The sequence below is a fragment of the Notolepis coatsorum genome (assembly GCF_963971535.1).
Source record: "Notolepis coatsorum genome assembly, chromosome: 19".
Classification (NCBI taxonomy): Eukaryota; Metazoa; Chordata; class Actinopteri; order Aulopiformes; family Paralepididae; genus Notolepis; species Notolepis coatsorum.
This window is the reverse complement of record NC_140183.1, coordinates 80,441,348-80,467,530: the sequence shown is the minus strand read 5'-3', so window position 1 is coordinate 80,467,530 and position 26,183 is coordinate 80,441,348. Positions and strand designations below refer to the sequence as shown.

Sequence of the window (26,183 nt, the reverse complement as noted above, 5' to 3'; positions counted from 1 at the left end):
TTAGCTACTTTACTGTTTATCTCAGCTTAAACCTGTGCATATTTGTATTGAGTTTTTAAACTTTTTTGAGCTATTGAGTCGGACTCCATTGAGCTGGTGGTTGTCTGTACCTACCTGCTTCCATCTCCTCCAACACAGGCAAATCTGCTCAAGCTCCCGCCGTCAGCGAGACATCACCCGGATACTCCAGTCCATCCAGCACCACGGCTGTGTTGCTATTTTTCTCGGATAGCCTCCCGGCTTCACCGTACGGTTGGGCTTTGTGCTTGATCGCGACCCGTCTCCTCTTGTCATGCTGTGGATCTTCTCCTGCCTAGACGTTTTCCATCTCTGCGCGTCTAGCCCATGGCTAACACCAGGCTCACACCCCCCTCCACTGACATGCTACAATATCTCGCCCCGCAACTACATGAACTGAACAACTGCACAATTCCAACATGCATCTCTGTCATCAAACAACTAGGACTTCTACACCGACCCCGCTATATTCATAGAAGCTCCCGAAGAAAGTTTGTTCATTCTCAACCGGTTCACAGCATCCCATCCATCTGGTCTGTGCGCACTTCCACTTCCGCATTCCCACAACGTCATCTGAACACTGCCACTACTGGATCTAGTAGCCCTGGTAACACCGCGAGATCTGTGCGCTACCACCAGCACGACGCACTCAAGGGAGGCGCGCGTGCATGTAATCTCCGCCCCCTCCAGCTACACAATCTACGGTCTCTGGTTTGGGTTGACATCCCTCCATCACTATCTGCCCCAGCATGATCCCTCACCAATCTAACATTCATGCTCCAGAATGTTCTCGCTCCCTCAATAACAAATCTTTTCTTATTCATGACATATTAACCGACGATTAAACTTGGCAAAATCAACAGGACTTCCTCCCACTCAACCAAGTCACACCCCCAGGCTATGCTTACCGTAATTCCTCTAATAGTAACCGGGTCTCAAATACAAGCCGGGTCTCTATTAATGGCCGGGTGCGCTCTTGAGCTAAGCAATTATAAGCCGGCCTCCTAATACAAGCCGGGTTACTAATATACTGAGCTGCATACTGAGCTAGTTACTTGATTTCACTTTGAAAACGTTGAAATGACCAGTGACCACCTGTAATTGCACTGTTTACTATTTCATACAGTACTTGGTTTCAATAAATGAACCCAGTACATTTTACTACTACAGTTGAAACAAATACAAGCCGGGGTTACTATTATTTACTTTATTATTTTAGTATACACAGAAACCACACACTCAGGCTCGTGGTGGTGGGCTGGCTGTGATTCACCGGGCTGACTTCCTGGTTAAAGAGCTCCCAGTACCCACTGTCACCTCCTTTGAGTGTGTGGCTTTCTTACTACCTGGGCCTACACCACTCCAGGTAGTCCTCATCTACCGCCCCCCCCCCAAATCCTCCACTACCTTCATGTCTGACCTATCCGAGCTCCTCACCACCGTCTGCACCACCTATTCCTCCACACTCCTGCTTGGGGATCTCAATATCCACATGGACAACACCAGCTGCTTCTCTATTGGACTGCTTTAATATCACACAGCACATCATAGGTCCCACCCACACCAAAGGTGAATGAATGAATGACTTTATTTGACAATATAATAAATAAACATGTGACAGAAAGCACAGTCAGGATATACTGCCAAGGATGAAACACAAAAAAGCTCAGAGCTTATTTCCATTGTGGTCCTTGTAGGGGGGTGGGGGAGTGTGATGCTTAGACATGCATCATACAAAACATGACATCACAACACATCACATATACCATTTAACATTTATATACATAACAGACTCATACAACATGCAAGGGTGCCTTAAGCTAAGTGTCTAGGTAGTCCCGTTTGAGCCATGTCTTCGGGCTGGACTTGAATCTAACGGCATTGTCTACGATTTTCAGGTCACTGGGCAGACTGTTCCAATAGACAGCTGCTGAATACAGAAATGACTCCTTCCCCATACACTAAAGGTCACACTTTAGATTGTGTATGCTCCACTGGTACAACCCCAACTGATATACAGTGGCTTGACCTAGCTGTGTCTGACCACCATACTGTTCTGTTCACTATTCCTGCTACTCTACCCAAGCTACGAGATGCACGCACCATCACCTACAGGAATATAAAAAAAGTGAGTGCACCAGCCCTCACCAACCTGCTCACCACCCACCTGGCTTCACCCCCCCCCAGCACCCTGGTGGATGATATGGTTGCCCACTCTCTCAGCCTGGACTCTCTGCCCCTTGGTTCACCACTGAACTTCGCACCTTGAAAGCTGTTGGCCGCCAGCTGGAGAGGCGCCACAATAAATCCGGCCTCACTGTCCATCGCGAGGCCTACAAAGACCATGTGGGACGGTATAAGGATATACTACTCCACCCTCATCACCAACCAGCAAAACCACCCCAGACGACTTTTTTACGACCATCAACCACCTGCTCTCCCCCATTGTCACCCCTCACATTTACATTTACATTTAGTCATTTAGCTGACGCTTTTATCCAAAGCGACTTACAAGTTCTGTACGACAAGCCATCAGGAAGGGTACAACTCTATCAGCTGAGCAACAATGTTCATCAAAGTGTTGAGTGCTACAGTGTAGGTTAGTTTATTGTGAGATGCCACCGACCTCCCCTCAAAATTCCAGGGCCCTCATGCATCAACGTGTTCTACGCACAGATCTGTGCGTAACCCGTGCGTACGATCATTTCTAAGCAAAGAGTGGGATTCATCAATTTGAACTTGAACTTGACTTCGTGCGTACATCTACGCACAGGTCAGACCTGGCGTACCTAGCTCCCAGTGGTAGAATATATTATTACAACAAGGAAATGAGCTTCTGTGCATAATAACACTGGATGTTCTGTATGAACCGTAGTTCATTATAGTTCATTGTAAGATAGCAACAGTAGTGTAATTATGGTCAAAACCCTATAAATAGCATTTGGAATAATAGATCTTTCTCTCAGAATGAATGCAGCATGGTTTATATAGCGTTATCGGAATATACGGGGTGTAGGCTACTGACTGACTGCGCTCCGCGTAGCTTGATTGATTGATTGATTGAAAAGTTTATTAACAGATTGCAGAATGGGTACAGTACAGTACAGCTCAGTACATACAATTGTTAATTGGGGATGCAGACCAACTTTCGTCCTGTTTACATCAGGGTCCCCCATTTTCAATTCATCATAAATCATAAAGCTCAACTCGTTATTATTTTGCGCACAGACCGCCGAAACACGGGAACGTTTTGATTATATTTAAAAGGCTTTACGTTAAACGAAACAAGTGGAATTTCGAAGCTGTAAGCAGAATAAGTCATATGAATATAGTGTTCTTCCCCCTTTTTACTGTACAAGAAAGAATAGAAAACGCATTGCAATGACACCATGCAGATAGTGGACAGACTATATGATGGGATTCAAGTTCGCGTTTTTGTTGCTCATAGGCATGCTGTCAGAGTATGATATCTTAATCAAACATTCTAGAACATTTGTCGTCACAGATCATGTCCTAATGGAACATAGGCTATGGCATGGATCGTGATATTGTGTGGACTGTTATTATTACTGTACGGCGGTACCACCCATTGTGACAGCAGCCTTGAGTCCCGCACACAAACATGATGGAATTCAAGTTCATGTATTGAAAGGCAGGATACATCATACATGCAGTGAGATTCATTGTTCTTGTATATGCTCTCGTATTATATTGTTTATATAGGCTACCCAATACTGACATCAAAATAGATTGTAGTATGCCTCTAGAAATCATATGCAGCAGGTAGAAAATTTACGGGAGATCCATCGCGATTTGGAATAGAATTGAGGAGAACTTTAATCCGTGGGTATTAATCAAACAACACAGGAAAAGGCAGTCATATTCCAGCGCGGTCTTTATTAGCCGACAACAAAATAGATGCCTCTAAAAATCATATAGCCAATCGAACACAACTAATAAAGGCATTCATATTACAGCACGGTTATAATGACACACAACCAACGCCAAACAGTGGTCAACGAACGGTCTTTATTAGTATTTTGAGCTGTCCAGGCAGAATTGCAGCAATGGTCTTAGGGAGCCGTTGATATCTGACATCACCGTTTACAAGTCCGCCTTTTATTTATCCCATAAATCATAATACGCGATAGTGTCTTCTTGGTTCGACAGCAGTGAATTCTCCGTGGAGTTTCTCGGAGTCCCGCTCGGGTCGGTCCATTATTTCACATCCCATGGGGGGTGTTTCCTCATTTTCATGACCATATATGGATAATCATGCACGAGCATTGACGGTAGAACAAAGTGGTATTCATCAACACGGCAGGGCATAGAGCCTGCGTACGCACGTGTGATGAATGCCGACTTCCCTGTGCGTACGCTAGTTCTACATTCCGTGCTTACAAGTGGAAGTAGGTCAATTTCTACGTCCACGTTGATGCATGAGGGCCCAGGACTTCTTTCAGGGTAAAGTGGATTCCATCTACCACCATCTCTCAATCCCAGCCCCCCCCCCCCCCCCCCCCACTCACAATCTAATGTGTGATGGGGGTGGGGGTGCTGGGCACTTCACCCCCCCCCCTGCTCTTAATCCGCCTCAGTGCTTCCTCTCCTCCTTTGCACCTGTCGACGCTCTCCAGGTGGCTAAGCCAGTCACAAAGGCCTCCACCTGCTCCCTTGACCCCTTACCCACAGTCCTGGTCAAAGCTGGCCTACCTGCCATGTGCCCTACCATAGTGGGAATAATTAATTCCTCTGGAATCTGGAAGGGTACCCTCTAGCTTCAAGACAGCATGAGTCACGCCCATCCTGAAGAAGCCTGGTCTGGACCCAGATGACCTTGGGAATTACCGGCCGATCTCCAACCTTCCTTTACTTTCCTGGAAAGAGCAGTGGCTGCCCAACTGCACCAACACCTGTCCAACCATGAGCTCTATGAACCCTTTCAATCTGGCTTCAGGAAACACCACAGCACCGAGACTGCCCTCACCAAGGTCACCAACAACCTTCTCTTTGCCACCGATTCCGGTCACATCAGCCTCCTCATCCTCCTGGATCTATCTGCGGCCTTTGCCACAGTCTCCCATTCCATTCTCCTCAACCGCCTCTCTGACCACCTGGGTGTTACTGGGACTGTTCTCACCTGGTTCGAGTCCTACCTCACTGACCGAAAATAGTTCATCTCCATCTGCAACTCCACCTCCACCCCTGCCCCAGTCAACCGAGGTGTGGCGCAGGGCTCCGTTCTTGGTCCACTCCTCTTCACAATTGACATGCTCCCCCTTGGTCACATCATCCGGAAACATGGTCTCTATTTCCACTCCTACGCTGATGCCACTCAGCTCTACATCAGCACCTCACCCTCCACTCCTCTCCCCCCACACCAGCCCTAGTCCCGTCTTGACTATGCAAACTCTGTCCTCATAGGGCTACCCAGCAATGCCCTGAACAGGTTAGAATTAGTGCTGTCAATCGATTAAAATATTTAACTCGATTAATCGCATGATTGTCCATAGTTAACTCGCGATTAATCGCAAATTAATAATAAAAAAAAATCTACCTTAAACAGATCTTTTTCAAGTTCCAAGTTTTAATACTCTTATCAAAATGCGAGTCAACAAATGCTTGCTTTATGCAGCCATTTAACACAAAAGGATGCCCCTCATGCATTGCAAATTTGCATCAAATTCAAAACAGAGTGATGCACAAAATAACTGAAAAGAAAATAATAATTTAAAACAATGAATAAAGTGTGCATGAAATAATAGGGGAAAGAAAACGTTAGGAACTTGTTACATTCACCCACACAAGGGCTGATTAATCACACACCCCCCTCTCTCTCTCACACACACTCTCCCAGCTCTCTTTCTCTCTTGCCCCTTCCTCATCTCTCTCACCCCCCTCTCTCTCTATATACATTTACATTTACATTTAGTCATTTAGCTGACGCTTTTATCCAAAGCGACTTACATGTTCTGTACGACAAGCCATCAGGAAGGGCACAACTCAGCTGAGCAACAATGTTCATCAAAGTGTTGAGTGCTACAGTGTAGGTTAGTTTATTAGGACAAGTGCATGACAGTATGGTTAGTTAGGGTTCGATTTTTTATTTTTTTTTATTCAGATAATGGTTGAAGAAGTGAGTCTTTAGTCGACGGCGAAAGATTGGACGTGTTTCGGCTGTCCTAACTGGGTAGTTCATTCCACCATTGTGGGGCAAGGACTGAGAATAGGCGACTTCTCTTTGATGACCCTCCCGGAGCTTGGATAGGAGTAGGTCTGAGGCGGCCAGAAGATGCAGAGCGTAGGGGTCTTTCTTGAGGGTGTGTAGTTAGAGACCATTGACCGGAGTATATCTCACACACACACACACACACACACACACACACACACACACACACACACACACACACACACACACACACACACACACACACACACACACACACACACACACACACACACACACACACACACACACACACACACACACACACACACACACACACACACTTCAGAAACAAACATAGTATCAATGAGAGCATCAATAATACACCTGAGTGAAGTCTAGTAAAAAAAATTAAAAGATTTTTTTTTTTTTTTTTTTTTTTAAACTTTGACCAGTCAGCTGGTTCTTTTTAGCGTTTATCGCTTTTTTCTTCGCATTCATACTTGGTCAAGTTCGACCGACAGAAGCAGGCTGAAAGGGTTCAGATGGGGGGAAAGACACTCTGGGAAAGGCACGGCTGCCGTCCGGGATTCGAACGCGCTCAGCCCCAGATCCGCGCGAGCGCGGTTGTCCACGGCGCTGAAATAGCACTCGCGGTACGTGGTGAGCTACTGGAGCTCCCCGATTTTTCTTTTCTTAAAAGTTAATCGTGAGTTAAAAAAAATAGTGGCGTTAATAGAATCGGGCGATAACGCGTTAATACCGCGTTAACTTTGACAGCCTTAGTTGCAATATGTGCAAAATTCCTGGCACCACATCACCCCCACCCTCATCCACCTCCACCCTCATCCACCTCCACTGGCTTCCAGTCAAGTCCCGCATCAATTTCAAGATCCTCCTCATCACCTACAAAGCCCTTCACTCCCTGGCCCCCCGGCACCTAGCTGACCTCCTCCATCCCTACATTCCGCCCCAGAGGCAGTTGTTTGGGTGGCTCGAGTCTTTGATAATTCTCTTCTTCTTCTGAATGAGACTCCCGTCGATTAAAGGGGAATTCCTCACCTTCAAGAATCTGTTGAGATTTCGTCCCACCGACAAAGATTTACTGAATGGGCCCAATCTGCATGACAACAACGCCCAACAGCGCCCTCTCTAGCGTCGACACAGCATTCAATCAGGACTGTATCTTGCTCAAGGACACGACACGCTGCCCGGGAGGAGCGGGAATCAAACCGAGAACCACTGGATTACCAGACGACTGCTCTACCTCTAATTCGTCCCCACGGACAGACCATCAAACCATTAAATTACATGCTTATGTGGTTGAGTCTACATGGTCCTTATTCCAAACTATTTGAAATCGTACAAATATCACATTTTAAATGTACCCCCTTTACAATACTGTAGGTTAACGCTATTGCAACCATAGTCATCATAATTGTCAGTCAAAAGGTGATTTTAACTTGCTATTCTCTCATGAGCCCTATTTCCTCTCCTCTTCCCTTAACCCCCCCCCCCTGTCTCGCTCCAGGTGCGACCCGGACAGCGGCCATGACAGTGGGGCAGAGGACGCTGGGGACACTTCTCCTTTCTGCTTCCTCACTATGGGTATGGGGAAGATCCTGCTACCCCAGGGTCAGGGCCACGGTCAGAGCCAGACCCAGAGTGGGGCTAACTCCCATCACAGTAGCCATGGCAACCACCATAACAACCCCCACACTGCACCTTTGCCACCCCGCCTGGGGGTGTGTCTGGACTTCGACAAAGGACGCGTCACCTTCTACGACGCCCACTCCCTGCGCGTCCTGTGGGAGGGACATGTCGACTGCTCCGCCCCCGTTTGCCCAGCCTTCTGTTTCATCGGAGGCGGGGCCCTCCAGCTCCAAGATCTCGTGGCCAATCGGAGCGTAGAGGAGCCGCCCCCTCGGAGGGTCACCATCCAACCGCGTGCGACTAATCTGGGTAAATAAAAGTGCAAAGGGAGGCTGGGGTACCGTGGTTTAAAGTTCGCTCAATAATCAAAGTTTTGTCCTCCAGTATGTCCGTAAAGCCTGGGGTCAGTTGCTGTAGATATGGCTGACCTCCTGTTAGGTGTATCCAAACACATGCTGAAATCTTCTTAAAAGATTGACATTGAATGGTGCTCATGCTTTGCCTCGTGATAAACCTTGATATTTGATAGAACTATCAGCAGTATTTATCTATATGCAGATGGTCAAAAGCGCCTCCAGGGCGTCCCCCCCGTTCGTTTACTTTTCTATCTTCAGGTTTCATTTTTCTATCCATGTAATCTCAGCAGAATGACGACGATGTTCCATCATGCAGAATAGGAGAGCGTCAACATCCTCGGGTCGCTGAGCCTGTAACGTGTTCCGCTAGCCGCCGGGATCGCGCGTCTGTACCGTCTCCCCCGTCGGTGTGTTTTATGTCAAGGTCACCGCTCTGCGGCGTCTGCAGGAGGACTTGTGTGGCATCTTGGGCGAGACGTGAACCCACTCTCCCACATGTCTTCAGATCGCAGCAGGAATCCAACCAAAACAAATTAAAAATAATTCCAAGGAATGATTCTCTCGTCGTTACACACTTATTGATAGACTTCAGTTGAGAGTTTTATATTTTGAGGAGAGATGGGAATGTAATAGCAGATTCTTGCCAGGAATGTTTCCGAGGACAGCACCTTTGTGTGATGTCAGATATGAAATGAAGACTATACAGTGAAGTAAGCAGCCTGAAGACATGTCTCTATAGACGGTGAAGTAAGCAGCTGAAGACATGTCTATTATCGTCTGCCATTAAGGTTCTTTATGAGCGCTGGCTGGCTGACTGTAATACATTGTTTTTCTTTTTCTATAGCTTCTGTTTTTACTACTATTGTTGACATTCGACAGGTTGATTTTCAGTTTGGGGAATGTAAGAGCTCAATTCTGTATCATTTACTGCAAGAGATTGTTTATATTGTCATATTATACGAAGCAATGGCTCTGACTGTATTTTGATATGTAATATGATGATTATGAGGTGTGTGTGTGTGTGTGTGTGTGTGTGTGTTATGAGGGTGTAGGGGTATCTTAAGTTGCACAGAGCTCTGGCTGTGACTATCATGCTTTCTGTTCTGTTGTACGTGTCTTGTCCTGTGCGTCCTGAATGACACGTCTACACGGCACGCTACTCTATTTGTCTTACTCCTTGCGGCACAGCACTTGAATGACTTTAGACTGTAGCATTTCAGCAATCAGAATTAATTTAGACTATGGCTGGCAGAATGTTTGGAACAATGTCATGAGGAAAAAAAACAAAAAATAAATAACTGAAAGCTGTACCACCGTGTGTAACTTCTGTGTCCAATAATCAACAGTATAGTCCAGAGACTGTAAAACAAATGTTCGTTGTAGTCTGTTATATACCTTGTAGCTTCTAGCAAGGTTGGGATTAATTCACTTTCAATCAATTCATCATTTGATCAAATAATTTATATTTACTTGTTGGATAATAGGCTTCAATATGGCATATATGCCAAAAGAGTTTCGGTATTTGAATTTGAAAGAAAATCCATTTCCTGAATTGATTGAATTGAATTGATCACAACCAAGGAGAGCTAGCTTCACAGCAGAGAGGAAGATGGGGGGGGGGGGAGGAGGCTGTACTTCTTGACTGACTGCTGTCATAGCAACAGTTGGACAGTAGGGAGTGAGAAAACACACTCTCATCTATTCCACCCGTATTTCACTGTATGCCCTGGTATGTATGTGACAAATAAACCTCTTGAATCTTGAATCTATTCACAACAGCACTGGGTCCACCTTCACCTGAACTAGGTGAGAACAACTACTGTCTTCCTACCTTGTCTTGGATTTTGTCAATCATTGCACATGTTTATAAATCTCTCGTTCTCTCTACTATCCTGTCTACTCCTGGGTCCCTTCACCAGCCCCCCCCCCCCCCCCCCCGGAACTAAAAGACGGCAACATATTTCTCGTTGTCAGATGTGAGCTAGTGATGGGAATTAGTCAGATCTTTTGGCTCTGTTCCTTTCCAAGAGCCGTTGAAAAGGGCGGCTCATCATTCTTTTTTTAGGGCAGGTTAGGCCTACTTGGTACTAGTGCTTTAGTGGCGGCTGGTCCATAGAGGGGGCGCCCCCAAGCAGAGTCATTGGTGTGTTAGCGGGTGCGCGGACTGATGACGACAACAACAACAATGATGGATGCAGGGACTCGAGAGACAGGATTACGCTAATGGTTGTTGTCGTTGTCGAAAATTGATAATCACAAGATACATTCAGACAGTGTTGGATCTAACAAAGTGGATGTATGGACACATTTAAGGAAAGTTCAAGCCTGGACCACAAAGCTTCGGAAGGGTTAGCGTGACGGCTCTTCCAATTCGTACGGATGTTCTACCGGCAACAAAAAAAAAAGTGAGTTTCAGCCTGTTATGATATTATGTTGTGAAAATGTAATTGTAGTGCTGTCAGACCATGATACGGATTGTCTTTTCCATTTATTTTCTTCTCTGAGTGCTCTGTTTACATGTTAAAATCACAACGATTTTCTTCTGGGGGACAATGGGTTTGGTTTACAAACATGTCACCTTTTTCACCTCTTATCAGTTTGTAGGTCGGAGTATATACTGTAGTTACTGAAACTGATTGAATATGGCACCGCCCCACCTAGAATCATTGTCACCAGCCGCCACTGTTGGTTTAACAGTCTTGAATCAAAATCTTTGGTTTATCCGCGGAATAATAACTAGGATAATGATAGGATAAGATTTGGATCAGATTCAAACTTAGATACTTAAAGCCCCTGGAAACAAATCTTAACCCATAAGAACCCACACCCATTTCTCCTTCAAGGAAAATTATGAGGGGAAGACTGACTAAATAGACTACAAAGAACACATTTCAGATTTTCTTAAAAAATAGCACCCCCTAATGGCAAAGATCTGAAATGTTACATATATGTCACATTGGGCATTAATGGTTAAACTTAAATGTTACATATATGTCACATTGGGCGTTAATCATTAAACTTATTCCTCATTGGAAAATAAATCAAGCTGACAATCTCTGTCTGTTTGTCTTTTTATTTGCATTTCCTCAAACTATAACTTTCCTTGTTCTGTTTCCCATAACTTTCCCTTCGGTTTAAAAAGAAAAACAACATTTTGCTGAACACAAATGAACTTTCCCTTCGGTTTTACAACACAACATTTTGCTGAACACAACTGAATAAAAATAAATAAGACTGCCTCATATTGGAAGTCTTCTCAATTTCTTTTTTTCAAAAAGGGTTTAGAAACAATGTTAGGATTTAGCACCATGTTTAAACCCTAGGCCAAATGGAAAGATTTGAAACACTTTCTTTGGGTGGCACTACATGGTACTACAGGGTACTACATGATACTACATGGTACTACAGGATACTACATGGCACTACATGGTACTACAGGGTACTACAGGATACTACATGGTACTACAGGATACTACATGGTACTACAGGATACTACATGGTACTACAGGGTACTACATGGCACTACATGGTACTACAGGGTAATACATGGTACTACAGGGTAATACATGGTACTACATGATACTACATGGTACTACATGGTACTACAGGGTACTACATGGCACTACATGGTACTACAGGGTAATACATGGTACTACAGGGTAATACATGGTACTACATGATACTACATGGTACTACAGGGTAATACATGGTACTACATGGTACTACATGGCACTACATGGTACTACAGGGTACTACAGTGTACTACAGGATACTACATGGTACTACGGGGTACTATATGGAACTACAGGGTACTACATGGCAATACAGGGTACTACATGGTACTACATGGCACTACAGGGTACTACATGGCACTACAGGGTACTACATTGAAATATGACTGATATTTGTTTTAATATGCTTTGAACAATTGAACAATATAAAATATATTAAAGGGGACATGCATTGCTATTCCTAGCACTATTTGGGCAACTTTACACAGTTCCTGTGAGTCTATGGAACACCTCTGTAAGGTTTTATTAAAAGAAATTCATTGTTTTATATTTCTAATCAAGTACTCAAAAGCATAATTTTTCTCACTTTGGATTTCAGGCTGTGTTGGCCTGGCTCGGCCCATAAGCACTTTGAGTGACAGTCATCCACATAGTCTGCGACTGGCACAGAGAGAGAGATAGAGAGAGACTGAGGGGGATACTAATTAATCTTGCCGCGGGGGGGGGGGGGGGGGGGGGGGCATAATCCCACGGGACAATGCATTGGTAACTTGTTTCAAATGACAATATACCCCTGTGATTATTATTGTACGGATCGGAATACGGGCGTGCACGTGGGAACATGCACAAAGATATTACAGTGATATGCTGCTCCCGAGTCCGACTGCCTGCGAGAGAGATAGAGAGAGAGGCACGGAGCACTGTGTAAACAAACGCTGCGTGTGTGAGATAAGACAGGTCCCCTTCTCTATCTCTCTCTCCCTCTCTCGCTCGCTCTGCCTCTCCCGTTTGAGGAAGTGTCGGGTTTCACTGTGCGCTACAACCATAGAGGGGGCGTTAGTTATGCAAATCAAATCAATGCTATGTCGACGTCACAGAAACCGTCAAAGCGGAACAGTTTAGTTGAGTGAGGGAAGATCTCGTGAACTCGAGACTAGACTGATGAGTCAATATGGTAATTAGAGACACACCCATTGATACTAACTCCTATTACTATAAAACAATGGTAAATACTGAAAAAAGCCATTTATAATGCATGTCCCCTTTAACTAAATATCATTGAATCAGACAAATTAACTGAGCAGATCATAATAATTGTTCTTATTGTAAATTTTCATGAACATTTTAAGGTTAAATGCCCGGTGTGACGTATGTGTCACAGCGATTTTTATCGATTGTTTTCTTTATCATTTTGTTCAAGAAATGTGTGCACAACAGGTTATATATAATAAAGAACATGTTATGTAAGCATTATAATTATTAAATGGGCAAATCTTACCTTTTAGCACAGAACTTGTAAGTCGCTTTGGATAAAAGCGTCAGCTAAATGACTAAATGTAAATGTAAATGTAAGAATCTAGCTTTTGAATGCTAGCTACTTCTGTCAGCTTAGTCACCACCATCAATCAGCATTGTGGAAAGGTGGTTATGGGAGCACAACATCACATGATCTGTCAGACTGTCACATGACCCACCAGGATGTTCCACCGGTGTCCCTTTGGGACTTCATGAGGTAAAATCAAGGATAAAACTTTATATGGACATTTCTAGTACATGCAACACCTGTGTCACCGTGGGTCCTTATGGGTTAAAATCGTTCAAATATATGTATGATATCCGCCCTTCGTTCGAGCCGTTCAAATGAATCGTATCATTCACGAATGTCACATCACTAATATGAGCGTGACATTCGACTGTTGGCGTGAGCTATAAAGTTGTCACATTTTGACTGACTTGTAGATGACAGCGTAATACGTTGGGAACGATAATTTCAACAAACGCCCGCTTCCTTGTTTAACTGTCGGTATTATCGGTTGATGTTGTGTGCATGTGTCCTTGATCACTTGGTGGAAATGAGTCTGCCAGAACAGGATGATCCTTGCCACAGGGCGAAACAGCTCTGCTGCTCGGAACCAGGCCACACCTGAGATATAACAACAACTAAGAGTGACAGGCTGTGTAAAGAAAGAAGAGCGCATGTCAGTTAGTTCTCAAAAGGGGAACAATGGCATAGATATATATAAACACTAGATGACTCACCCGCGCTGCTGGCCAACGGAGACCGACGTTGCCACAAGGCGGCCATCTTGCTGCAGGGCAGCGCGCCCCCTCATAACATGAATGTCTATAGTGCATGTACTATTGAAATAACCATAGCTTGCTAAATTTTCAACCGTTTGGTTTGTTAAAAACGTCAGAGATGTAGTTATCATACTGCATACTTATAATGGAATTTCATATAATTCAATTTTAAGAAATTATAAAAATGATTCCAAGCGAGAATCATAGCCACGTTAATAAACCAAACCGTTGGGCGGCCGGGTAGTGCAGCGGACTAAGCGTCTGCCTACCACCACAGAGACAGTGGGATCGAATCCAGCTGTGGTGCTTCCGGGTTGGCCGACCGTCCATACTAACACAATTGGCAGTGTTAGAGGATGGGAAACCCGGCGAGGGTGGGTTCTGGTCGTTGTAAACAGCGACTCCTACAGTTCGGTCGGGGCGCCTGCACAGCAAGGGAAGGATCTAGGAGAGGTAGTGTGACCTTCCACATGTTACACTCTCCCAGTGAGTCTGCGCTGCCAGGTGAAAAGAAGTGGTGGGCTGGGTACACATGTGTTGGAGAAAGCATGTGATAGTCTCCGCCCTCCCAGACCGACAATAGGGGGTAGAGTGCGCAACGACCAGGAAGGGGATTGGGAATTGGCATAACGACTAACATTGGGAGGGAAGAAAAAACGGAAAAAGAAGGGGAAAAAAGATGATAAATTTTTTTTAAACCGTTTGTAAATCCGTCAAGATTCAGTGAGTTAAGAGTATTTTTGTTTGTGCAGATCATTCACATTAACAGAATAGTCCACCGAAGCAAGATGCCCGCCCGTGAACTACACTGGAGACTCCGCCTTGAGCCATCTAGTGTTTATATATATCTATGAACAATGGGGCTTCTGGGACCTGCCTGGGGGCCTTGGAGATGAAATTATTAAAACATGAATGCAGCCACAAAATGTAAAATTCAACCACAAAATATTGAGATATACTGTTAAGTATTCTGGTGTGTGTCACCAAGTGGGATATGATATGTGAACACTAATGGAGCTAGGAGGGATGGGGAGGCGCCACTGGTTTACCACGCTGTTTGACAACATAGACCAGGTAGGGCCCGGGTATAGAGACACACTGTACAATACTTTTGACAAGGTATTATCATTCCATCAGCCAGACAAGGTGACAAAAGACGTCTTCAGGGGAACAAAGGACAAACACATTCACGTGAAGGACGATGAGCCAAATATAGATTGTAGACTACATTGTGTAACCACAGTCAAATAGTAGCTTTGGCTGTTTGTTTACCTGTGTGGGTGTGTGTGTGTGCGTGCATGCTTGCGTATGGGTGCATGTGTGTGTGAGTGTGTATGTGTGTGTGCACTGTGCATGCATGTGTGTCTGTGTGTGTGTTTTACATTAAAGGTATGTGCTTGATTCTATTAAACCAATGCTGTAGTGTTCTTTATGAAGTCAAAAGTCTGCGGCAGGATTTCTGCAGTGATAAAGATTAACCACTTGGGGGCAGTGTTGGCTGTACTTTGCCTAGTTTCTCTGGTCTTGGCTGAACAAGGTTGGTCAGCAACAACAAGTTGAGTTTATAAAATTCTAACATGTCTCGGACATAATATTTCAGATATATACTAAGCTATCAGTGTTTCTATGCTGTTCCATGCTCCATTTGGGCCAATCAGCCCGAACTCAGTTAAACTTGGAAAAATCTCTCTCTCTCTCTCTCTCTCTCATCCCAACCAAAGCGATGATCCTACCTGGCCACCATGTTTCTGAGCCACTGCTCAGACGTCACCCAAGAACATCTGAAGGAACTCCTTTATGAAGAGCTCAACCTGACCTGTGTGCGTGCATGTCTGTGTGCGTGTCATTCCCCCATGACCTTCCAGTGGATAATATCCTATTATACAACGGCATGCAAATTTCTCGATTCTGATTGGCCATTTACACGTCTTTATTGGCAACAATCCACGGTCCTGGGCTCAGGACCCGCCCACAACCGAATCACATAATCACTCCGCCGGCTCACTCCGGGAGAATGTTGATAGCGCCAGAATGTTGATAGCGCCAGAATGTTGATAGCGCCATAAGCCCATAACGACTAAATATGAAGCGATTCTGTCAAGGGGAATGTGTTAGTCCTTTAAACAATGTTGGATGATGTAATTGATGGGTCTTGAGTCAATCTAGAACAAAAGAAAAATCGCGGATTGATTGATAGATTAATTGATTGATTTAAATTTCTACTTCCTTCCCACTGACTGCAGCGTTCACTCTCACACTGTCCGACGCTGGCGTACCCACAAACACACACACACACACGCACACACACACACACACACGCACACGCACACGCACACACACACACACACACACACACACTCCTGTCTGCAACAGCGGGGGAGTCAGACTGAGAGAGAAGCAGCGCTGTTTTAAGTGAGCATGGTCTATTGAATTGATTGATTGGTTGATTGCTAATTTTATTACTGTACCCCTGGTTTCCAACTGGTTAAGTTTAGGCTAAAAGAAATAAATAAAAAAATAGGGCGAAGAAAACGTTTTTTTTCCTATAGGGCAAAGAAAACCTTTTAATTTGTTTTACCTACTTTATATAGAAGCATCTAAGAATGAAGTTCTATGGAAAGTAGGTCTGCATTCCCTTAACAATTGTGTGTATTGGCCGTACTGTATTGTACCCATTCTGCATCTGGTAATAAAATTTTCAATCAATCATTCCAATAATACACAGTTGGATGTGTTAGTTGGTTGGATGCACTTCAAGCTGCTTCCACATGAGGCAACTTCTCTCAATCATTCCAATAATACACAGTTGGATGTGTTAGTTTGGTTGGATGCACTTCAAGAGGCAACTTGTCTTTTTTGTAGTTGTGGGAACTACTTTTTCTGGCGGATGGTTTTTTCAATAAATCTTCGATTAATGTGTGTTTATTGTATAGAAATAAGGTTGGATGAATCTGGCAGTTGTATAAAAGCTTTACACCACTTGCAGTCGTGATTTGTGACCAATAAACCATGCCTAGGGGGGGTCTAACGACCCTCGGCTGCGCCTCGGGCCTAACGACCACCCCTAGGCATGGTTTATTGGTCACAAACCACTCCTGCGCATGATGTAATGCTTAACTATGCTTCATTCTCTAACCATTTCCCCCTGAAGGTCCAGACTTAGGTCTGGAGGATCTTATGCTCCTGGCTGATGAAGATGGATTGTCTCACGCTGGTCCAAAACATCGTCATCACCAGGTCTCACTTACAGGGAGAAAAGAGACGTTTCAAACGAAGTGAATAGAACTGAAAACTCTGGCATCATAAGTTGACTAATATACATGAATATACATGAAAGTAAAATATAACAAGACGTCTTTTCTCTGTATTGTTTCTCCTCGACCTCGACTCATTTGTCTCCGGATAAACATACAGCCCTAATGTCTCACGATTGAAACAAATCATCTCCCAGCTGCTGAGGGGTCAGTTTTTTTTTTTTTTTTACTTCTTACTTTGAAACGAAATTACTTTTACAGCCAATGAAACTTCCGTTTCACATGGAGACTTGTCTGAAGCAGCCTGAGAAAACAATTGGACACTCTATCTAGAATAAGTCACATCTGCTCAGACGGACAACTTCCAAAATGTGCATAGAGTGCAGGCAGGACACATTTGTTGCCAATGCAAGCACAACAACCCAGTCCCCAGAACAGCTGTGTCTCCTGTTGTCTTTCTTCAGCACATCTGTACGTCACACACACATCTGTATAAGGAGGACACACACGTCCGTATAAGCACACACACACACACACACATCCGTATAAGCACACACACACACATCCGTATAGGCACACACACACATCCATATAAGCACGCACACACACACACATCCGTATAAGCACGCACACACACACACATCCGTATAAGCACACACACACACATTCGTATAAGCACAAGCACACACAGACACACACACGCAAATACACAATCATGCATGCACATTCACACACAAGGCTTAACTCTTTCTGCGCCAAACACGAGAATTCTCGTGTTTCAAATCCAATCGCTGAGCGCCAAAAACGACACCTGCCTGTGTCTCCCTGGCACCACTGCCTACATTATAGTTGCAATGACGACCGAATCCCGACAGGTGGCAGTATGGCCTACCTTTTGAACTGGGTCTCTCAGTACCAAGAGTACCTTCTGACTAAGGTAATGTCTATTTTAGGTATATTTTACCGAACCTAAAACATGCTTTTGTATTGATCACAGCGTTGTATTTTACCGAACCTAAAACATGATTTTGGTAACGATCGCAGCTTCGTAAAACGACCCCCCCCCCCCCCCCCCCCCTTGATGATTTTGTGAAGAAACATCTAATACGGCATAGTGCCTGTCAAATGAGCCATACTATTGTCTCCATAGCTATAATATAGAACAGGGGTTCTCAAACTTTTTCATACCACAACCCCATTTTATTTAGGAATCTTTTGGTGACGCGTATCGCGTAATTTCAACATGGAAATAATGAATATCAAAATAAAGCACACGTTGTTGGAACTTGATCATGCATATTTATTAGCAAATGAAATTACAGCACAATCTTATTAATGAAATGAATGAATATTGTTACAAAGGGTCAGATTAAACCGAATATATATATTTATTGCCTGAGATCCCATGTATAATATTTGTATATCGTTTGATATCCCTTGTATATTCTTTGTACATATACACGGAATATCCCTTTACCTGGTACAGGACAGACCATAATATTCGTTCTCCTATTGGAAGCGATCCCCTAGGCGCCAGTGACTTACCCCCTAGAGCTGACTTGAAAGCTACCGACATGACTTGTCTTAACATGCCCGCTTCTGCCCATGAATACGGCTACCGAAAGCAGAGCGGCACTATTTGTCCACCGTACGTATAAATATGACCAGCGAATACAGAACTTCCTTTTCAGTTCGCCTTCAGTTCAGTCTGGTTCAGTTACCAAGTAAAGCCTTACCCACTACGCAACGTGCGGTACAGCAGGGCTCGTATTGCCTCAAATAGAGTCGTGTTTATCCTACTACGTTTGTTTAACGTATCGTTCGCTCCCTACTAGTAAAAGCCTTCATTACGAGTCAAAGACCACGTGAAGTGGGTAATTGTGTGTCTACATAGAGCACTTATTGCCGCGTGCTAATAATGATAGTAACGTCAAGTTCAACTGTGAACTACCGTGCACCACGGAGGATACCTACACCGGTGATTGCAGAGCCACCTTCCGGCAGGATTATTGCTTTGACTGTGGCTGCTGGAGCAGAGAACCGCCTACCCCGCTGCTACTGTGGGATCTACACACGCCCGTGAGGACATCACTCGAGCCCGTCTCTGTCGGAGCAGAGACTCCACGGCTTCATCTGCGGCGCACCCTAGGATTACAGCTGCTGCTTTCCCCGCTGACACAGGGGTGATATCGCCTCCGTGGACCCTTGACTTTCATAGAGCATTGCCTCCCCCTGCTGGCTTACAACCGGTAGTACACCCCTTCCCAGAGTACAATAGAGAATTCCTAATATTCAGTATTGACTTGCCTACGCACATTCTTTGCCTTACAAGTGCATTCAAATGATAAATGTAATAATACCTTTTGATGTAATAAATATTCTAAACTAGTATTTGTGTGGAAACCGTGTTATTGTGGAGAAGTTCTCATCATATACTTGTGTACAGTAAGGCCAGTAATGTACATAAGACGGTAGTAGTTTAATGATACTAATACTTGATTAATACAGTCAGGGAATTGTACCCCTCAGTTACAAATATTATAATATTATTGTTTCTGTATACACATTTATAAAATTATCAAGGCATATTTAGCCAAAATATGTTGGCAGAACTTTTTACATGCGTTCACATGCGCTTTTCAAGAATAAACTAAAACAAGAAAACAATGGGAAGGGTGTGCTTGTACATTTGAACATAGTTCCATGATACGTGGCTGCGTTGTGCTGAGAAAGAGGCGAAGATCCGCTTCTACTCTGAGGCGAGATCTGTATTTATTTTTGATTAATGTCAGAGCCGAGAATCCCGCCTGATGCAAACGGGACAAGCTTTCTCAGCACAGAATTACACAGCACTGGGTAGTCGTTCCGGACTGATATCCAAAACTTTGCGAGGGCCTGTCCTGTCCAGTGAACTTGACTTTCAGTAGCTCGTCACAAGAAAGGGATCTTGGATCCAGTTGTTAAAATTGTCCGTGCTCTTTCTTTCGGGGAAATAATTCCGAAATTGATCAATGAGCCCTTCTATGTGGCTACAGATGATGGGCTTTAAATCATTTTGTGCTACAATATGTTCCTCCAAAAAGCAATCAAGCAGAGTAAACACCCCAAAATCTCCGCTGATGATCTTGGAGTGCCACAAACTGAGTTTTTTAATCCAGCTTTCCATTTTAGCTGTAAGTCCAAACAGGTCTGTGTCCCGACCTTGTATAGTCCCTGATTCAACGTATTGAGCCGGTCAAAGATGTCGGCTAGATATGCCAGTTGTGCGCCAGCCATTCACTATCGGCACATTTATCTGCCAATGGGTTGTTTCTGTCTGCAAGGAAAATCTGCGGTTCTTCTCTCTCAACACTTTGAATATACGATAACTAGTTGCGCTAGTTTGCACGGCATTAACAATGCGGACTTTTGCGGATTTATTATACCTGCGCAGGGCTGTCACGCACCCTCGCGCATGCACGTTGCAGCACTTTGTGCTCCTCTCAGGGGCGGACCTAGCACATTTGGCGCCCTAGGCGAGATTCACCACTGCTTCTATCTGAGTTGGGCTCGTGGATTTTCGCTTGATTTTTATTTTTTTTTGCCAATGCCCACTGTCACCTACCCGCGACCCTAATTTGGGTCGCGACCCGTATTTTGAGAACTGCTGATATAGAATATACGATGGGTCCGCAAACATCGTGAAATCGTGAAAATGGTCAATAACGCTGGCGCCAGGGAGTAAAGATGGGAAAACAGCGTGGCAGTCAATGAGTTAATAGGCCCTCAGCAAACTGCACTAGTTCTAACATAGCCTCCAAAACACACAAGTGTAACTTCAAGCCTGTCAAACTAAATTAATCACCTCCATTGGTTGATGTTTGTGAACATTAACAATGCCCTTTTTAGTTTTGCATTGCACCTAATGCTGCACACACCCACGCAATACGATCCAAATCCACTTAGGCTGGTTGTCCTTCAACTAATATGTACACACGCACACACACACAAATATATCAGCCACATGTGGCCTGGTGCTGGATGAATTCCAAAGTGAGTGAGCATGTTGAAACAGAGCCACTGCTCGGGGGGCTCTGTATATTTATGTACTGGTGTGTGTGTGTGTGTCTGTCCTTAGACAGGAACAATATTATCCATAAAGTCATTGTTGTTTTAAGTCTATCACCTGTTTGTCTCAGCTGCTAATAGTCTTATATTAACCTCGTTCCCAGTTTTATCTCCTCCTTGAGATAAAGACTGGTAAAGCACTACGGCCGAAAGTGTGTATGAAGTAGAATTTCCGGTGTATGTACTTCCCCTGGAAGCTGCCTCCGAACGGACCAAACTTTTCCCGAATCCTGTCGGCAAACAAGCTAGAACGTCCCGGTCGCGTGTATATTTTCCCTAACGGAGTTGCACTTCCGCGTTCGGGATGCGTGGCCTGATTGGCCACTGACGTTTCTCTCAGCGCCCAATCACGTTACTCCTAACAATCGCGCCTAACTTTCAGTTCCACAGCCCAAGTCCTTCAGTTCCACAGCCCAAGTCCTTCAGTTCCACAGCCCAAGTCCGACATCACATCAATATAAATAACGTATTGTTTTCATCTCTCTATATTAACGTAACTAGCTATTCATATCAATCGAAATAACGTATTGGCTGATATATTTGTGTGTGTGTGTGTACATATTAGTTGAAGGACAACCAGCCTGAGAGAAACGTCAGTGGCCAATCAGGCCGCGAATCCCAAACGCGGAAGTGCAACTCTGTTAGGGAAAATATACACGCGTCCCGGTAATGTAGTAAATTCTTCAGGCAAAGCCGTTGCAGTGGCTTAAACAAGGAAATATTGTGCACTTCACACGTTTCTATAATTGTTTTGTCGAAACCGGAAAGCCTGTAGCCGGTACTTCTTGTACTTCCGTTTGCACACTTTAGGAGGCATAGCTTTACCAGCCTAGTCTTATATAGGGCTCTATCTTATGACGTGGTTTCCGTAGGCTACTAATATTCATGTTGACCACAAACAAATACAAGACATGTTGATATTTGCGAGTTAATCGTACTTTCATCAGACGTGTGGCGTGAACGGATCGAACCGCAGATGTCACCACCTCGACATATTATTAGCGCTGGATCTTTTGGTGGAAATGAAATGTAGGTATTCAAACGTTACTCGTGTGCGTCAGGTAAACATCGACGGAATCTCTGCCGGTGAAAGACTGAGATAGCGGCAGACCTGACCAGTAAATTATGTGGTCGGTGGAGGTTTCCCGTGTTGAGCCATAGGCTGACAGTGTTTTGGTTCGTAGACCGGCTCACTGACAGCTTAATCACCACCTGTCCACACGTCACTCCGCTCTCTGTTGTTCCCATTAGGAGGAGGAGGAGGAGGCAGAGCAGTGTGAGAACGAGACGGGACATTCTGAAACACATAGCCCCTCGGGGCACTACGAAACAGACTTGTTTATCTATTTCTGTGCTTTTAGGTACAGTACAACATACATCATTCTTTTAATCAATAGTAGCCATTTTCTATAACATAATGAAGAAGGGAGCGCAAAAAAGGCAATATACGAATGAGAAACTTGACAATAAACAAACAAAACGACAACAAAAACACTACAAAGACCATTACTAGACAACCTGGGGCTGGAAGGATGAATGGGGTCACCATACCTGGACAGTCCTGCCACCACAGACATCCAGTGTTGGGGAGTCGTCTTCAATTGCTATTTTCTTTGCAGTAGTTGGGTGGTACTTTAATACATTCAAATCTCAGTAGCCTTTTCAGTAGTTCACTAATTTGCTCCCCGTCCTCTACTTAGCCTTTTCAGGTTTGCCTGAATGAGGTTTTGCCTGCAAAACAAACACACAGTTGTTGCCCCATGTAACTACGGACTCTGATTATGATAATCTTCCACAATGTGTAGTTTGGATGTAGGTGAACTACTTTTTCAAATGTTTTTTTTTTACAGTATAAAAACAAAAAAGGGATGTAGGGGGGGGGCTGGGGGGCAAGGACAAGGGTTCAGGGTAGAGCTGGCCATCACACCAACATCTATCCTCCACCATCCCTCGGTATGATTGCATTTCCTCCCCCATATCACCCAAGAATACATGACGTGATGCATAATGACATAAACCCAGGTCCAGGGAGCCCCACCACAGCAAACCAGGAACTTAATGCTGGTCTGGAGGATCGAGACTGGGCTAGAGTATTACCTGGGACAAGACGCTTGGGGCTTCTCTATGCTTTGTTGGGGGCAACAAAGCATAGAGAAGCCCCAAATAGAGAGAGAGAAAGAAGGCTTCCAAAATGTCTTTGGACACAAAGTGGTGGGACCAATAAAGCTGAGAGCTGCATTTGTGGACAAAAATAAAGGTTAGGCGTTCAATTCCTACTGAGGCCACCCATACTAAGAAATTATACCCAGGCTTATGGTACCGTGTTAGGCACTTTGGATGAGCGCATCTGCCAAACGGCATATGGAGGTGGGCTCTCTATGACTCAGTGGTTCCCAAAGTCGGGGTCGCGACCCAATGGTGGGCCGCGAGTAGCCACGGGAGGGCCGCGAGATGATTTCCCAAAAAAAAAAAAAATCTTTATTTTTATTTTTTGTCAGGCCACTGAACTTAGAAGCAGGCCAGGACAGTGTTTCTAGTTTTATTCTAAAATTCTATTCTATTGTATTCTAAAATGTCACTATATGGTTTTATATTAACTTAATAAATAAACAAAAACTAAAAATCTAATTATTTCAACGAACATTTCAAACTAAATAACAGATTATGCACATAAAACGCTGAAAACAACCGAAGCAACAATAGTATTTTAATGAGGCTATTATTATTATCATTATTATTTTGCAACAAGTTAGCCCTTTCATAAATAGCACATATAAATTAATAACTACCTTGAACTAACTTAATAGGATTGAAGTGATATTCGGCTTAAAAAATCGGTCGCCTGGCAAAAAAATAAATAAAAAAAGCTTGACGATGTGCATTGGGCCGTGGCTCTCTGACTCCTTATTTTCTGGGTCCCGGCCTGAAAAGTTTGGGAACCCCTGCTCTATGTCACCTTTGTGTGCGTGCGTCATGTTTATGTGCGCAAACCCTCAGCTGTGTAACCTCCACCCCCCCCGCCCCACCCACACACACACACACAGAGGGCAAGAGAAACTGCTGCTCCTGGATGAGCTGGTAAAACTGGGAATAGCAAGACACTTGCTGCTCTCTGCACATTGTTGCCCATAAATATAAATACAGCACCAACTGCTCATACACTTAAAGAGGGGACACACACGGACAAGAGGAGAGGGGAATGTCAGCAAGCCAGAGACTGAACGCCAACAAAGTGTACTTGTGTATAACAGCGATAAAGTCTACACCAGGGGTAGGCAACCCTAGGCACGCGTGCCTGCATAGGCACGCAGGGGCATTTTCATAGGCACAGGGGGCAGCAAAAATATATATATATTTTTTTGAAATATTATAGTGAAATATTTTCCACTGTTGTCGCATTTATCTTGTTGAAATCCTCCCACAGGTTATTTTTACTACCACATATTTAATTGAGACCCTTTATTTGTTTATTATTTCAATTTAGCTGGAAATACATTGCTACATCATTCAGTAACATTTGCAGAGCCTTATAACAAAAACATTATTACGGTCACTATTGTGACCAGTGGGATTAATAAAAAAGAAAGTACTCAAAATGTGAGTATTACCAAGTAAAACAATGACAAACAGTTTTATTAGGTTGAAATAATGTGGTTGTGTACTTATTTTTCTGTTAATTTATTATAGATTGAAAACTGAAAACCTTAATGCAAAGTAACAACTCAATATTTTTAAGTTCTGGTAATTTTTTTTTTTTTTTTACAGTGTAGTCTTGCGATCAATCAAAACTTATTTACACGATATACCTCACATTCACCCTCCATTCACATCCTGGTGTTCTCCTGGTGTTCTCCATTAGGCCTGTAGGTGGAGCTATGACAGCACAGGTACACCGATGGTGTGTGATGTGTCCAAAAATGAATGGGCAAATGTGAGTGAAATGGTCGCACTGTATGCAGCTGTTTGTCTGCATTGCATCCCCCCCCCCCCCCCCCAACTCAGATTTAGGGTTGATACAACAATCATAATAATATTGTTAATAATAACAATAATGATGTAATAATGTAAAAATTATCATTAAAAAGACCAGATTATGAGAAAAAAAAATTACGATGCATGGAATATTGTTGAGGCACACTAGTTACAACTATATTTCAAACAGGCACTCCATGTCAAAAAGGTTGCTGACCCCTGGTCTACACCATAAAAAGTCTACAGCTACGATGTTCTGTTGATAAGTAGGGCTGAACAACTAATCGATGCAATATCCAAACCGCAGGAGCTGCGATATTTGTTATAAGCTAAATGTGTGAAAATACCATTTGAAATGAAGTATTGTGGCGCTGCAGCTGCACAGATGTCCCCGTCTACAGATTGTATTCGGCAGCATGATCGTTCTTCATGTTTTTCAATGGAAATGAGAATAATGATGCAAAAATGATAATTCCCACTGATATTGTGAATCATATTGGATAATCAGTCAAAATAATCGCAATTACATTATTGTTTTCCAAATAGTTTGGCCCTATTGATCAGTGGAATAAAAGAGCTGAAACCCCCTTGATGGCAGCAGAAAGTACAGGCGCAGTTCAGAACTGAACCCAACCTTGATGGCAGCAGAATGTGTAGCTGCTGTTCAGAACTGACCTCTGTACAGACAAAGGCAGTGTGACAGGAACTCTGTTGTGTTTGTCTTTGGGGCGAGGGGTTCTTTGTGTGCTTTCTTCTTCTTCTTCTTCTTCTTATTCTTCTTCTTTTCTCTTTAAAACCGCCACCTTTATTGCGCTGCTTCCTCCCATGAAAAGGGGCACTTTGA

The 26,183-nt window shown here is 43.9% G+C and overlaps 1 protein-coding gene across 1 annotated transcript in view; it reads left to right on the top strand.

Moving 5' to 3' along the window:
- The window catches only part of trim46a (tripartite motif containing 46a), a gene marked incomplete at both ends in the record, with an annotated part of 56,815 nt that extends 48,661 nt beyond the window's left edge, over nucleotides 1-8,154 (top strand). The window contains 1 exon segment of the mRNA XM_084336077.1: nucleotides 7,716-8,154. Coding sequence (XP_084192203.1) covers nucleotides 7,716-8,154 — 439 coding nt within the window.
- Nucleotides 8,155-26,183: the final 18,029 nt, after the last annotated feature.